Source organism: Harmonia axyridis, chromosome 7 (assembly GCF_914767665.1).
Source record: "Harmonia axyridis chromosome 7, icHarAxyr1.1, whole genome shotgun sequence".
NCBI classification, from domain to species: domain Eukaryota; kingdom Metazoa; phylum Arthropoda; class Insecta; order Coleoptera; family Coccinellidae; genus Harmonia; species Harmonia axyridis.
In genome coordinates this window covers 14,088,462-14,104,792 of record NC_059507.1, presented here as the reverse complement: position 1 = coordinate 14,104,792, position 16,331 = coordinate 14,088,462, and the positions used below count along the sequence as shown (strand labels likewise).

The 16,331-nt window shown below is 33.5% G+C and overlaps 1 protein-coding gene across 3 annotated transcripts in view; it reads right to left on the bottom strand.

The window, feature by feature from the left end:
- The window catches only part of LOC123683762 (tyrosine-protein kinase Btk29A), a 63,566-nt gene that overhangs the window by 25,791 nt on the left and 21,444 nt on the right, over nucleotides 1-16,331 (bottom strand). Inside the window, exon 3 of one of the 3 annotated variants that reach the window (XM_045622643.1) lies at nucleotides 14,271-14,459. The exons of 1 other annotated variant lie outside the window; for it this stretch is intronic. In XM_045622643.1, coding sequence (XP_045478599.1) covers nucleotides 14,271-14,459 — 189 coding nt within the window. Of the gene's footprint in view, nucleotides 1-4,485; nucleotides 4,738-14,270; nucleotides 14,460-16,331 lie in introns of those variants that run through there. One more of the 3 variants, XM_045622645.1, reaches the window with a different exon arrangement.

The following is a 16,331-nucleotide window of genomic DNA, read 5'->3' as shown; positions in this document are numbered from 1 at the left end:
TCGAGTAATGACGTCACCATCATTTTTTTTTAAATAGAACACCATCATTTTGTCTCAATTTTCGGATTACTCTAGCTGAGCTGATTCCAAAAATGTATCACATGTTGATTCCAATTGGTACAGGGTGGACAAAAATAATAAATTAAATCTAAGCAATGATTAAAACATTCACGAATTCCAAAAATATTGTAGTACTAAACTGTCATTGAACACCAATAAATTACTGAACAAATAATGACATTTCACAAAAAACTACACGACTATGTTTTTTTTAAATTGATAAGAAATAATTTCTTTCATATTCTGTCTGCTAGACCACGAGTATCAAACATGTTTGGAAACAGCTCATTTTTATTAATCTGAAAATGTAACAAACTGCAGGGTGTCACATTCAAACCAATTGCCGCTAGACAATAAGTATTTTGGATAATATTGTTAATTTAACTAATAAAGAATGTTACGCGTTACTTCATGAGCACACACAAAACTATTGTATTTTTGTCCACCCTGATGTACCAATTGGAATCAACATGTGATACATTTTTGGAATCAGGTCAGCTAAAGTAATCGGAAAATTGAGACAATTGAGAGGGTGTTCTATTTAAAAAAATGACGGTGATCACTGGAAAGTAATTCAACTTGTATATTAGATTATTATATTAAAATACGGTAAATTAAAATAAAAAATCGACGTGTTTCAGGATAATTTCTTAAAATGGTCTGTTTAGCTAAAAATGAATTTGTTCCACACTTTACGGACACAGTGTATATTTTTTTATTTCTCTTAATTTATATCTTCATTATTGAAAACAAGCCGATAAGCGAATGTACGAGATAAGTAGCCTTAAATCATTAACCCAATCTATCACCGGCCTAACTAGCCTCATCTCAACATATAATTATCCAGCATTGATACCACCATAAACGATTTGTATCGGGAAGTTTTCATTGTCGATTTTCCAATCTCCGCGCGTTCAACCTCGAAAATCTACCAAATTCAGACATCATCCTACCAAAACATCAATCAATATGCAAGAAAGCTGTCGTAAAAACGAATCTAGTTGCCGCAATCGCTAATTCTCCAGCCGGCTCTGAAGCCAACCTTGATTCTCGATCTCGGATTATTCATTTTGGTTCGAATATTCAAATCCAACACGTTTATGCATTCGCTGAAGGTTGTGGGGCTTGCGTTAGATTTGGCGTTACTCAATAAAAATGGAAAAATCTCATTCTTTTTTCCTTCCGAAGAATTTATCATGGAATTAAGAGGAAAAAATGAAGGAAGCACGGACGTGTTTCAGAAGCACTAAATTTTTGGAGAAACAAATGGTACGCCACTGAGATATTTCAAATTGAAAATCGTTCTTGAATTTTTTGTTCAATTTGTGACAAAAAATACATCATGAAGAACTATCTAACAATAGATAATTTATCGCAGATATGAAAAATACGCTTTAAGAAGTTTTATTTTTTTACATGAAAACATCGCCACCTACTAAAAAAAATGCATGAAAAATTATTAGTCACAAATTCAACGAGGAAATCAAATATGATTTTTAACCGGAAATATCTCAGTGGTGTACCTTTATTTCTTAAAAAACCGTATGTGCACCAATGATGAATATAAAAATCTTAATTGCATGTCAAAAAATGCGCCATAAAAACCACCGAATACCAATTGAATATGTCGACCCGTTTTGAAGCAATAGTCACGTTTTAAGAGAAACACCCTGTATCTCGGAATACGAAGTATTTGCGGAAAAAGTTATATAGCAAACTGTCATTATTTTTTCATACAGAATGACCCACTGAAGATCGCACCCTATATAGGTCTCCAAGGGTGACCTTCGCGCAAAAATTAACAAGTGCTCAAATTCTCCTGACTTCACGTCAATGCTTTTTTTTTAGATATTCTGCTTGAATTTTCTATAATTCAAAAAACGCAGTCAACACAAAATATTGTACACAGTTTGAATTCGTTAGTTTATACAGGGTGAGTCTTTGATTTCCACATATATTTTAAAAGTATATTCCTGAAGTCAAAAGGAGCACTTTTTAAATATACGTATAGCCATTTAAATTTTCATAATAAGACTGAACACTGATAAGCCATAGTATTCATTGGCGATTGGAGAAAAAACTACTATGTTTTATTTTATTGTAAAAAGTGTAAATTGCCAAATTCTCTCTGTATTCTTAACAACAACAAACTAATTCAAATTGGCAAAACTGTAGAATTTAGATTTACGATTTCTCATCAACTAACTGGACAAATTACGAAAACATTAAGGTCATCTTATAATGGATATATTCACACCACTCCTTTCACAATATCAATTATTACTCCTTTTAACAGTCTCTGTTTATAATCTCTTAATCTTGGAAATGTATTCCTTGGATTTCAGCCACGTTGAGAAACCAGTCTGAACACTTCAAGATCTTTGTATTATGGAAGAATTGTGATGTAGGATGGACTACTGCAAAAACTTCGGTGAAAGCGACCAAGTTTAGAATTATGCATTTTAATTTGATATGATCAAAAAAGTGGAGCTGTCTTGAATGATTGGAATAAACAGATGCATATCCAATTAAAAAGAGCAACTTTCTCGTTTACTAGCCAAAAATAGGATGCAATCCGCTTCAGTTTATCAAAAAAAAAAGAACGTTATGACCTGCATCAGAAAATCGTAATGTCATTATGCTTCTTCAGAATTTAGAACTCATTTAAAGTTCCCAAAGGAGTTCACTTTGGTCCGAGAAAATAAATATACAGTTACAGTCATGACACTCATGACAGTATAGAAAATGATCTGGGAAATGAACATTTGAAGAGATTCCCAAAATCTTTGTCATCGCTATGTTGGCACAAGTGTTCTCAAGGCGTAATAATTGACCAATTAATGATACTCCAAAGCTCTTGACTTCAAGTCAGTGCCATCTTCATTTTTTGGATCTTTGACAACGATAAAGACCACTGCATCTCAAACTTTGTTGGTCCTTGTGTTTTTGTTTAATTGCAATAATTGTAACAGTTGAATTTGTGAATAAAATATTGAAATATGAATCTGGTAATATAAAGGTTTTTCCAATAAGAGGTTTCATTTTGAATAGCCCGCTATTTGGGCAGATGTTATTTTTGAAGCTATCGTCTTTTGACATTTGACAAGTAAAAACTATGCCATTACTAAAAATGGTAGATACACGCTTCAACAAAGCAAAACTAAGGCACTTTTGGTTAGTCGTGAAGCACCTTCTCAATAGCATACCTGGTGTGAAAATTTGAGCTGTTGGTACAAGTTAGTGATGTGAAGAATCGAAACCGTGTGCGCCTCTAAAGAATATTGCTACTGTAGCGTTGACGATAACATGAGTTTGTCGATTCCTCGTCGATTGAGCTAAGATTAATGATTTTTTATGTGCGAAATTGGAAGATAATGATGTGGACGACGTTTATTTTTAGCAAGACGGTGCTAGGTGCCACAGAAGCAACGAACCAATCACAATTTTGTAGGAAAGACTTTCATGGTAGTATTATTTCTAGAAGAGGCTATTGAGATCTTGTGATTTGACACCTTTAAACTTTTTTCTTTGGGGCCACATCGAAGATAAGGTCTATGCCAATGCTCCACAATCAATTCAAGACCCTAAAGAATTCGTGAAGCTTTAGAGGACAAACAAAAGTGCTAATTAGTCATGGAAAATTTCATGAAAATGATTTCTTTTTTAGAATATACTTGTTGCTTAATCAAAATGAATCTTCTTATTGAAGAACCCTATGTCATTAGGCCTATTGAATATAATTTATATAATATATTTGGAGAAATATTTCATTGACTTGATTTCATTAAATTTTTGTATTTCATCGACAAAGTGGGTCTAATTTGTGATCTATGAATTTTAATTCTCGATAAGTAGTTATCTGTCGAGTAGGCAAATGAATGAAACACTCTAAAAGGTAAAAACATCTTTGAAACCACAACCGATATCCTTTCATTCAATAAATCCTTCGTGACAAAGACCCTGATGGGTTGTAAAAGTTTGTCCGAGATCGACACTAGCCTAGCAAACACTTTAATAAGAAAATCGAGCACAGAGACCACACGAGCTCGACTCTTAACGTAATAAACGGTCTGTTGCATACGAGAATGCGTTTTTGCCACGGTGGAAACAGCATTCGCCCAGTCGCGAATGAAATATATGCGAATTAGACTCATTACGGCTACGCTATACGTCCTCATAAACAATTTTCACCGAGAAGATTTTTTTTTTGAGGTGGAAAATACTCGACGACCACAAAACGCCGAAAGTTTGCAGTTAAAAGCTTCCAACCAATTACATCATCTTCAAAATTAATCACATCCTCATAAACACTCCATCAAACGTATTTTCGGTATAATTCCTCGTGTTGTTCGACCGCCGAAGCGTGTCAAGACCAGCATATTGACAGTTGATCGAAAGCAACCACGATTAGGGACTTTTCCTTACCGGTGGCACTCCTGAAAACGTTGACCAGCATGTCGAACTGCATCCTGACACTGTGTTTTTGAACTGGGTATGTACCGGGAGTTTACGCGAAAATTCACATCGAACAATCACAATGGCGCACAAGAAAGGACGAAGAACACTGAGGAGTGCACATAACGTATCGGTTGGCTTCGTAGCCGTCTTGATTCGATCCAAGGTAAAACCTCTCTGGATCCACTCGACTGGCACACCGTTACAGCGTAAGAAATACACTGGACGACCCGTTCTCTGGGTGTTATCACTGTGGAACAAGCAGTTTGTCGTCGACGTTCTTTTTGGTTCACTTTCACTCCCATTCGTTACCAAGAAGAATAGTCTTTTTAGGAAAACAGAAAAAATTTTTTAGATTTTTAGTTTCAATCTCAGAGTAATAAAGATAGATAGAGGTAGTATATGTCATTTTCAGTAAGCAAATTTTGTCCCCAACATGAACTATCAAATTTGACGTGAAGCGCGCGGAAATGAAAACATATCAGTGATACGATATTTCACTCATTTCGCGAGTTTGTTCACAAAGAACGCACCTCTTATGTCCCTTAGTGAAACAACGTTCCGTATAAACTCAAAATATATTGAAATAAATACCTAAATATATCAGAAATTCATAAAACAAACTTCAAGCGCGCCAAACGACATGAAACAACCGATGACACTAGGAGAGCAAAAGTTGCCAAACCTTGGATTTCAGCAGGTAGATATAGAAAATAATGAATATTCTGCTCATTATAAATTTGACAATTAGGAAAAATATCGTATTCCAAATATTCAAATTTGCATATTTTATCAGGAATCACTCAAATAAATATATTTCATTCAATATAATATACAATCATAACTACATAGTTAAATTGTGGATTTGAGAATATATCACAAGCCGACAACGTAATCTAACCATGTTTATGACATGTAAAAATTGCGTGTACTCCCTCTATCAATGTTTTTTACTCTATGATTACCATTCATGAAATGTCAAATTTATTAATTGGAACATCGAATTTTAGTTTCCTTTTATGTTTACCGGAAGTCACAGACTACACCAATCAGGTGTGGGTTTTTCCTTAGTTCAAGTTTTATCGTTAACTTTTGAACTTTTCATTTTAGGTATAAAATTTGCTTAAGTAACCTCCCTCTTTTTATAAGTGAGTAGGATTGACTGAAACAATAAAAAAAAATAGGTAGCAATTTGAAAATCTTGAGTTTTGATGAATTTGAGTTGTCCAAGTTCATGATCTCACACTGTACATTTTTGGTCCAGTCTTATGATCTTAGGTATTAACAGAATCGAAAAAAATTCACTTTAGAAGTATTCAAAAAATATAAGTCCTAGTCGCAACCAACTTTTTTATAAGAATCTCATTAACACATGAACCGTTGAGTTTTTATCCAAGTCAAGGCATGTCAGTGAAATTATCATCAAATAAGCTATCTAATGATGGGATAAAATACTGGGTGTGTCATTTGAAATAAGAAAGCAGTAGTCTAATTGAGCGGCAAAAAATATTGTATTCTGCATGACGATGACAATACAAGTTTGAAATCAAATAAATCTGCTTAGTCACCTCAGCTAAATTCGAATTTATTCAAAAATGTGATTCTTCGATTTGTTGCCTTGAAAATCCATGGATGGAATCTCGAGCTGATTGAACGGACAGACCACAAAATACAAAGTGTCATCATGATGAAATGATAGAGCGATCTATTCAGGAAATGACCTCTCAAAATTATAAAAATTCAGGGGGGATACTTTACCTAACTCTACCAATAATGTATATTATCAATATACTTGCAGAAATTATTATCCAAGTCTCCTAAAGTGAATATTACCACACAACACTCACGGATGCATTGCTGAGGATCAACTGACGAATCCAAAACTATGGCATGTAAATGGGAATTATTGTACGTGTATTTATTGGAACTCCGGAATTTCTAGCCGTGGTCTGAAGTCTAAATGGTTTTTAAACACTAATCTCATTCTTTTATATGATGCAGATTGTAAACAGATAGTAGATAATATGGGTTTTTTAAAGAGGACAAGCTATACCTGTTAGGAAACTACTGTGGTTGTTCGATAAGATTTTTGTCCAGTTTTTAGTATTTTGTTATCGTGTTTGAATGCGGTTAAATGCACAATTTTGATCTTTTCAACACCATGCCAAATTCTATAGAATAAAAATACCTTGTCCTTGTACCTTGTTGAGTATATTTATAAAAAAAAATCGATGGTTGAATCGAAAGTCAACCCAACCAAATTTTTTTTTTCATTCGTAAATTAAAAATATTTACTTTCTACAAGACCTATAAAAATCGATGATTTGTAAGAAGAAACATATTCAATTACGTTTTGAACTAAGCAGCCACGTGGTAGTGTTCCCTCTTAAATTACCGATGATAAAAAACCACAGAACGAGAAATGAATGATAAATGTTCCATCGAATCGAAAGTCTTCTTTCGACATCTTCCAATCGAATATTCCGACGAAATAGCATCTTTATTGCTCTCCCTCGTGAGCCGTTGTCGAGCTATCATCGCTTCAAATCGTGAAAAAAGTTCAACAATGTGGTTACCTCCGTTGTATCTGGTGACATTAACGTGAAGTTCATCTAAGAAAGGGATCACGCTAAAAACGTGATGATTCATCATATGAGATGTGTAGACCGTGTGAAAAATACTAAAGTGCCTCGATGTGAAATTATGGAACCAGTTCACCTCCACTTTCGACATGACTCGTGCAAGATTAATCTTGTTTTTGAGAGGATTTATATCTCAACATAACCAAAAAAAAGAATGTTTTTTGTAACGTTGAGAAATCCATTTGGGATCGGGCACTTCTGCACGAAAAAACACAAACAATCCAAATTTTACACTGAGGTTTATTATTTACTTATATTACATAGAATATCTTGAATCATCGAAATAATTCCTTAATGTTGGTTTCATTGTTTTGACGTCTTACATGTATTTTAATTGTAAGTATATATTTTGGTGAGGTCTGTGACGTGTCTTGATTTTTTATCAGATTTTTTGAAGATGGTATTCCGAAACCGGTCCCAATGATCTCATAAAGATTAATAAAAGAACTGTTGGTTGTAGACATAGAGTAATAAACATAGATAGAGGGAGTAAACGCAATTTTTACATGTCCCCAACATGATTAGATTATGTTGTCGGATTGTGATTTATTTACAGGACAGAACAGAAATGATCAGAGTTTCATAAAAAGTGCATATATGTATACAATACTTAGCACTCAGCACAACAGCGTTATATTTTTATTCAGGGTTAGTTTCAACCATAGAGTAGTAAACATAGATAGAGGGAGTATACGCAATAAATAATATACATATCCCCAACATGGTTAGATTACGTTGTCGGATTATGATATATTTTCAAATCCACAATTTTCCCATATCATTATGAATGTATATTATACATTGAATGAAATATATTTATTTGAGTGATTCCCGATTAAATATTCAAATTTGAATATTTGGATTCCGATATTTTTCCTAATTGTCGAATTTATAATAAGCAGAATATTTATTATTTTCTGTATCTACCTGCTGAAATCCAAGGTTTGGCAACTTTTGCTCTTCTAGTGTCATCGGTTGTTTCATGTCGTTCGGCGCGCTTGAAGTTTGTTTTCTGAATTTGTGATATATTTAGGTATTTATTTCAATATATTTTGAGTTTATATGAAACGTTGATTCACTATGGGACATAATATGTTCGGATTTTGTGGAGAAACTAGCGATTTGAGTGAAATATCATATCACTGATATGTTTTCATTTCCGCGCGCTTCATGTTTGATTTGATAGTTCATGTTGGGGACGAAATTTGCTTCCTGAAAATGACATATGCTCCCTCTATCTATGTTTATAACTCTGAGGTCATTTCCAATATTCTGCTTCAATTTTCTATGGTTCTGATGGTGTCATATAAATGTCACTTTGCAGGAGGTTGGAAATTGTGTTATTTCACATATAAACGCAAAATTTTTTCTTCGATCCAAAGAAAAAAAGGAAATTACGGAACTCACGAACTCAACTAAGACGTTCGTGATCCGGACATAACCTGAAAATCCAGGTTTTCCTGTTCAAGAGTCATCGTGTTTACGAACAGGCCGAAACGAACGGAGAGAATTGAATTTGAGGACGTATTGGCTTTCAGTGAGTGAAACCTTATCGGTTGGGACCATTCCCGGCTCAAACTTCGTATAATACAGACATCGTGACGCTATATTTGAGAAACGAGCTGCTAAAAACATACGAATCAACAGTTTAAACTTCAATTTGTTGCATAAATCCGAATATCCATCATTTCAAACGTAAATCACATCATAAACTCACCCAGAAGCAAAATGTCAAGTGACAACATCCCGAGAACGCGCACCGGACACGAAACGAAAGTCAACGGTGACAAAGTCGACTTCTTCGACGCAAATCAAAGAAGTTACCAGCCGTCAGGTTCCTCCGCAGGATATTCCCGCACTGTAATTTGCTACTGCCACTCCGATCAAGTGGAATTTTCCGGATGAGAGATCAGAAAAATTGACGATATCATTATTGGTCTTCGTCGATCATGGATAGGATCGGTTATTACCGCCGAGCGATGCGTGTTTTAACCTCAATTACGTTCAGTTTCCGTTTGTTTTTAATAACTCGCAATTGACAAGTTTTAGAGATTCGTCTTTTTTGATTGCTCAATCTATTATTGCTTGAGGTTGAACGATACCGCTAATGATGTCAATGTCATTTGACAAGCATACCTGATGATGAATGACACAGGTAATGAGTGTTTACGGTCAGCCCTCAAGCATTATTTAGATTGACACTTCCTGGATTATCATTTCCACCTCAATGATTGTGATTCCTCCAAGATTCTGAGGAGAAAAGTTCCTTGAGCTCTGCAAAATTGCAGACAGAAGAGTGTAGTGGAACCCGAAAAAGTCCAATCAACTGGTCAACCGATTCGTAACACAGAGCGTTATATGTAGTCGATTCAGACAACCAGATCTACGAGATCGTTTTACTTTAGGTGTACTACTTTGCTTCCGCCGTTTTTCAACAGATGGCAGCGGTAAGTAGTAGTCGAAATAAATAGATCGCAGATGTCATACAATAAGCTTAGGTATTTGTGAACATAACGCCATCGAAATATTAGTCGATTTGTGTCAGCATCATAAAGTTATTTTAGATTAAACATGTTTTAATTTTCTGATTTAATATGAAGAAATCTGCGACTGAGGCTTATTGCATGCTCTCAAATACCTGTGGTGTGGCCGCTATTAGAGAAAGAACGTGGCGAGAGTGGTTTCAACGCTTCAAGAACGGTGATTTCGACGTCGAAGACCAGCATGGCGGTGGAAGAAAGAAGGTTTTCGAAGATGCAGAATTGGAGGCATTACTTGATCAAGACTTGTGTCAAACGCAAAAACAATTGGCAGGATCGTTGGGAGTGGCGCAACAAGCCAAACGTCTGAAAGTCATAGGAATGATTCAGAAACAAGGAAATTGGGTGCCGTACGAGTTGAATCCGAGAGATGTTGAGTGGCGTTTGTTTGCTTGTGAACAGCTGCTTGTAAGGCAAATACGGAAAAGATTTCTGCATAGCATTGTGACTGGAGACGAAAAATGGGTTCATTACGATAATCCCAAGCGCAGAAAATCATGAGGATATCCCAGTCAGTTAATTTCATTATGAAGTTATAACTAGTAATTTTTACTAAATAAAGAAATATTATTATTATTATTATCATGCTTCCACGTCGACGGCCAAACCGAATATTCATGGTTCCAAGGCCATGCTCAGTATTCGGTGGGACGTGCTCGGCGTAGTGTATTATGAGTTGTTAAAACCGACTGAAACATTCAAAGATGATCGTTATGGAACGTAATTAATGCGTTTGAACCGAGCATTGAGAGACAAACGGCCGCAATACAACGAGAGACATGTATTATGCGTCAAATCGCAATTGGTTTGAAAAAAAGTGAGACAAACCTATTAACATTCATAATGTAACTGACTATATTTTAAATTTTGTTTCAAGAAAAATTTCGTTTAGAATACGGAAACGAAATTTCTTTGCTATACCGTTAAAAATAAAGAAAAATTTCTAGATATTGGTTCAGTTTGTAAGATAATGTTTCCAAAGCTCCTCATGTAGGTACTCGTGATAAATGCATAGGAATTCTCTTTGAAGGCAATTACTTACGTCTAAAAATAATTATTTTAGTTCAATACTTTGTCCTTGCCTCTGGCAAAAATAAGTCAAGGATAAGTTCAACTAAATGTATTGAAAGGATTTTTATGAATGCATCTCGAGAGTTCTATATGTAATGGGAAGTCAATTATAAAAGTGAAATGAATTCGAAAAAACTGATTATGTCGGAAATAAAATCAAAAATATGAAATAAAGAAGAAACAATTAATTTATGTACAGTCCATTCAGGAATTATTGACATCGAAGCAGGCCGTGAACGTCTAGTCGCGGCATTATTTCTAGTTACAAAAATATCACTAAAAATTGATATGGTTCATCATAGAAATAATCAGTAAATATTATTCATGTCATTTTTCTATCTTGACGAACCCAAAATTTCGAAATTAGGAAGGCAGGTATACAATCATGATTTAATATATGGGAATTCTGATTCGATAACGAAAAAATAAAGTGGAATGCTTTCAAATTTCAATCACCTCCAATGAAGAGAAGAGATATCCATTCATTTAAGAGTCGCCATAAAGGTCCCATTAAAGATCATTAAAATATGCATATTCCTTCTCACCAGAGGCTCTTCAATATGTTGCATTATTTATGGACACTGTGTGCAAAATTCTAATCATATAACTCTGAACTTGTTATTTTATCCCAGCGATTATGGATCATTTTAGCTGTGGTAGCTGAACTGGTGAAGCAATCAGAAAAAATGTCTTGATACTTTGAATTGAGTGGCTAAGTGAATGAATTGATAAAATCATAATGAGACAGAAATAAAATTTAAAGGACTCATTTAGTATATGAAGAATTTCAACATAAATGTACTGTAATTTTCAAAATTGGAACCAATTTATCAGCCGATGTGTAAATAACTTTCTAAAGTCACTATTTATTGAAACTGTTCATGACGTGAATGGTTGATTAAGCTTGTATGAAAAATATAGATATATTTGTACACTCAAGTTTTCTATTTTTTATTGAAATGCTTTTATACTATTAAATTACATAAAGTATTTTGCCCATAATAGCTTTGATTCACTCACTAAAGCATTTTTGCATAAAATTATTCTCAAATTGGGAATTTTAAAATTTTATTGCATTCTGTTATCATCTTTAAGAGGTTAGGAGGTGAAGAAATTCTCAAATTTACTCTTCTGAATATATTTTTCGATTAAATATTCAGTAAAAATTCTATAAAGCAATTAGGATTTATTAAATTTTAGGATTACTCATTGAAGAACAAAAAACAGATAAAACAAAACTTAATTTTAAAATAGAATATAAATAAACTATAGATGCAATGCCAAGACTTTGTTTACATGTCTTTTTCATATAGCCTAATATAATATAACTTCGGTCATGCTCCATGAATTTTTGAAATTCATCATTTGATCTGTGAACAAATTATTCCAAGTATCTACAGAAAAGGTATTAATTTATCAACCCAATTATAAAATAATTCTCTCTTCATAGATTTATATAATCCTAATGATCACCACTATCAAAACAAAATATCCAGGTAAAAATCCATCAATCCAGCATTCAAAATAGCGCTCCTTCTACTTTTACCCTTGAATATACTTGAAAAACTTTTTGTTTTCTTTCTAGAATTCACTGTTGAATAAGACTGCTATTTTCAAATAATCAAGTTTCCTCCAGAATTTCACATTTTGTTGCAAATATTCTCTGTATTCACCATAATATCGTACTCAACTTTTTATCAATAAGAATTTTTGCTCTTATTAACTGTTTTGAACTTGTAACAATTAATTTTATGTAATGTTGTCTTTGATTAATTAAAATCCAGATGCTTTTTGGTCAAATTTTATCCAGACTGATATATTGGTTGCTTTTGTTAAAAATCAAATCATTCAATGATTCTTTGAAGGTGAAATCGTATCGCACAGGTTTTCTTCCGCTAATAATAAAGGCTGTAATGACTTGCTTTCTTCTTTTTTCAAACAGTACTGTGAGAAATACTCAAATAAACTAATCAATGTGTATTTGAAATTGATACAACTTTTTTGTTTCAAAATTTCTTGGATCAAAACCAATAACACAAACAAACTGAACAATCTAACCTCCTGTCAATGACATTTCCAATGCCAACCCGAAATCTGCAATTCAAAATGTTACTGAATGAGCCAGTACCAACTTAATTTCGATTTTTCACAGCCACCCGGGATGTCAATAATTCCTGAATGGACTGTAGACTTATCTCTACAATTCGCCTTCTAGATAAGATTCTCATTTCGAATTGACAACAATGGTACGAAACTTTCATACCTCTTATATAATATAATGAATAACTCATCTCTCATTTAAAAACCATGAAACAGCAGATCAATTTCATTCTTAAACCACAAATACAATGCAGTTATGTAGTTCTTTAATACTAATAATAGTTATTTATAATACAAGTGCAGAAGGCATTGATATTCTTCCACGAGTTCAAAATTCAAAAACGAGCCACGAAGTGGCGAGTTTTGGAATGAACGAGTGGTAGAATGAGCCTTCTGTACGAGTATTATACATTATTTTCTCTAATTCATTGCATTTTCATTGAAATTAATGAAATATTTCCATAAATATAATTTAGTGATTTTTGCATTGAAAAATGTTGGTTGGCAGAACAGATTTCTTTAAGGCAATTTGATGAATTGACAGATAAAGCCGTAGCGGAAAGTTCGGAGTGCCAACATAGAATAATAAAATATAACCATAAAAACTGTGCGTTTCTGATATATTCTCGCACGATTTTGTTCTACAAGATGTGGAAGAATGAACGGAATAACCACAGAATTAGAGAAAATATTTTTCTGTATCTTATTCTGGCGTGATAATCATTTGATAAATTGGATAATATATGTGAAGAACTCATCTCCCTGAAAATTAAAAAAAACATGAACTTCTTCAATATACAGGGTGTGGCCTCAACAACTTATGTTTGGAGAAAACCATTTTCTCTCTCCACTTATCAAAAAACCCTTCCATTAAATCCTCAATGAGTACTGTACTGAAAATATTTTAATTATAGAAGAATTTTGACAGAGGAGGCCTCATCTACATTCAACCGATTTAGAAAAATGGTGAATGCGCCTGAAACCTTTTTTTAAAGTTATAATACAAGAAGATACATCAAAATGTCTCGCTTATATTATTATAGCAAGATTTTTCTGCTCAAACGTATACTTTTTCTGTAATCCCATTTTGACTTAATAATCATTTGTTTATTGTAATTTAAAGAGCATGATCTTCATTTCTAATTACAGGGTGTAGCCTCAAAATTAGAGATACAAAACTAGAAAACTATTTCCACTCCACGGTCAGCAAAAAACCACCCCTTTCAATTTTCAAAAAGTACTGAACTAAAAATGTGTTTATTACAGAAGAATTTTGACAGAAGGTCCTCATCTGCATTCGACCTATTTCGAAAAATGGCGCGTGCGCCAATTTGAAAAGCGCATTTTTTTGAAATTCATAACAATGTACAAAACTTCTTCTACACTCATGAAAATGACTCACTTTTAGCAAGATTATTCTCCTTATCACTATCCTTATCTCTAGTTTCGTCAGTAGAATCTTGACTGGAGCGCCAAGTTGAATTTTCACAGCCTATACTATCCCTGCAGTTAGTTCTGCAACAATTCCATCTTTTCCCGTTCCAAATTCCAAAATGGAACCTGAGTTTCAGATTTTTATTGTTGACACAAGCTGAAAATTTTCACGTTAATTGCCAGATGATTCTCAGGAAAAAAAAGAAAGCACTGACGTGAAGTCGGGAGCTTTTGAGCGCCATTCGTGCGCCAATTACGGGTTTGGAGACGGGTTTGGATATATACCTATAAACAGTTATGTGATCCCCCAAAAGAACAATTTGCGCGTAATTGAAGCGCTCAAAGGCTCTTGACATCACGTCAGTGCTTTCCTAATAATTGGTTTTGCGATATTCTGTTTGAATATTCTATGATTCGGATGACGCGATCAACACAATATTATGCATGAAGCTTGAAATTTTTATATTATTTTCACTAGCAAAATCTCAATTGGGTAGCATCTAATGTTTCCAAAATTTTAGCTGATTTTTTTCAATATTCTTCTCGAATTTTTATAGATCTAGTGACGCTATTAACTCGTTATATACATATAATCTCAACTCGATCGGATCTGTCAAGATTAGAAAATTTGTACAGGCCAGAATAAGTTTTATGAAGAAACTGCATCAAAGTTGTTTGTACAGTGCATCCCATTTTGGGTGAGACAGCCAGGTTTCTCGCTTGTTATTTAAGATAGAGCCTTGCGGTTTTCACGTTCCTGTCATACTTTTTCGTGAAACTCAAGTTGGTCTAATCAGATTTTGCATAACTGTTTCCGTTCAAGAGATACAGGGTGATTTTAGAAATTGATACTTTTCGGACCCCTCCTTTATCTCCGAAGTTATTAGAAATAATGCTGAGGTAAAAACTACGTCTGAATCAGAATTCTGCGTAGAATCCAGTGACGTACTCAATTTTTTTTCGGTGTATGGTTTTGAAGATTCAACACAAACCTATATTTTTTTTAATGAAACACCCTATACATCATTACTTCGTTGAATTCGTTATTTTTTTCCCTTCAAAATGATGTATGATACTATTATATGTAGGTAGGATGTTCAGAAATGTTAAAAAAACACTAAAACATCAAATAATGATGATTTTTTGTTAATGAGCAATGGATTTCCCATATGAAAAAAAAAGATCAATTGGATAATTTTCATTTGTGATTTTTATTTATAGTAGAGTAAGCAAACAAAGATAACACACTCATCACTAACGTAAAAAACAAAAGGTAGGTACCTACCTAATAGCAACAAATGAATAATACAAAAATTCATAAACATTGAATAATATCTTACAGATTAAACTGTTCAAATTGCTGTCCTTAATACATACTACTACTTATTACTACAACAGTAAAAAACTCAACAGTCCCGAAGAACTTCGTGCATCAACAGAGGCAGTTTTCCAGGATTTACAAAACCGCCCTTTTATAATATTAATTGCACTCAGGCTTATTGAAAAGTTTTGTCAATTAGGTATTAGGGAAAAATGGACAGCAATTTGAACAGTTTAATCTGTAGGATATTGTGCAATGTTTATGAATGTTGTATTATTTATTTGTTGCTATTAGGTAGGTACCTACGTTCTGTTTTTCATGTTAGCTTATTATCTTAAATAATAAGCGAGAAACCTGGCTGTCTCACCCAAAATGGAATGCACTGTACATGGAAAAAATCTAAATTTTCTTTCAAAAATGTGTACCCCTGTAGTGGGGGTACTAATAAATTCAAAAAGAATTTAACTACGATATCCCAAATGAGCAATTTCATAAGCACAACAACAAAATGAAAAATATTTTGACTTCAAAAACCTGAAGAAGGGATCAACGCACAATTTTTTATATGGTATGTTTTTATTGGTATATTAAGTATAAAATAAAGAAATGATATTAATATTTCTCATTTATTGTTTTTTGATGAATTGACTACTTCTTCTAAAAAATCTTGGAAATTCGAATAATTTTTCAATAACGTGAACATGCACA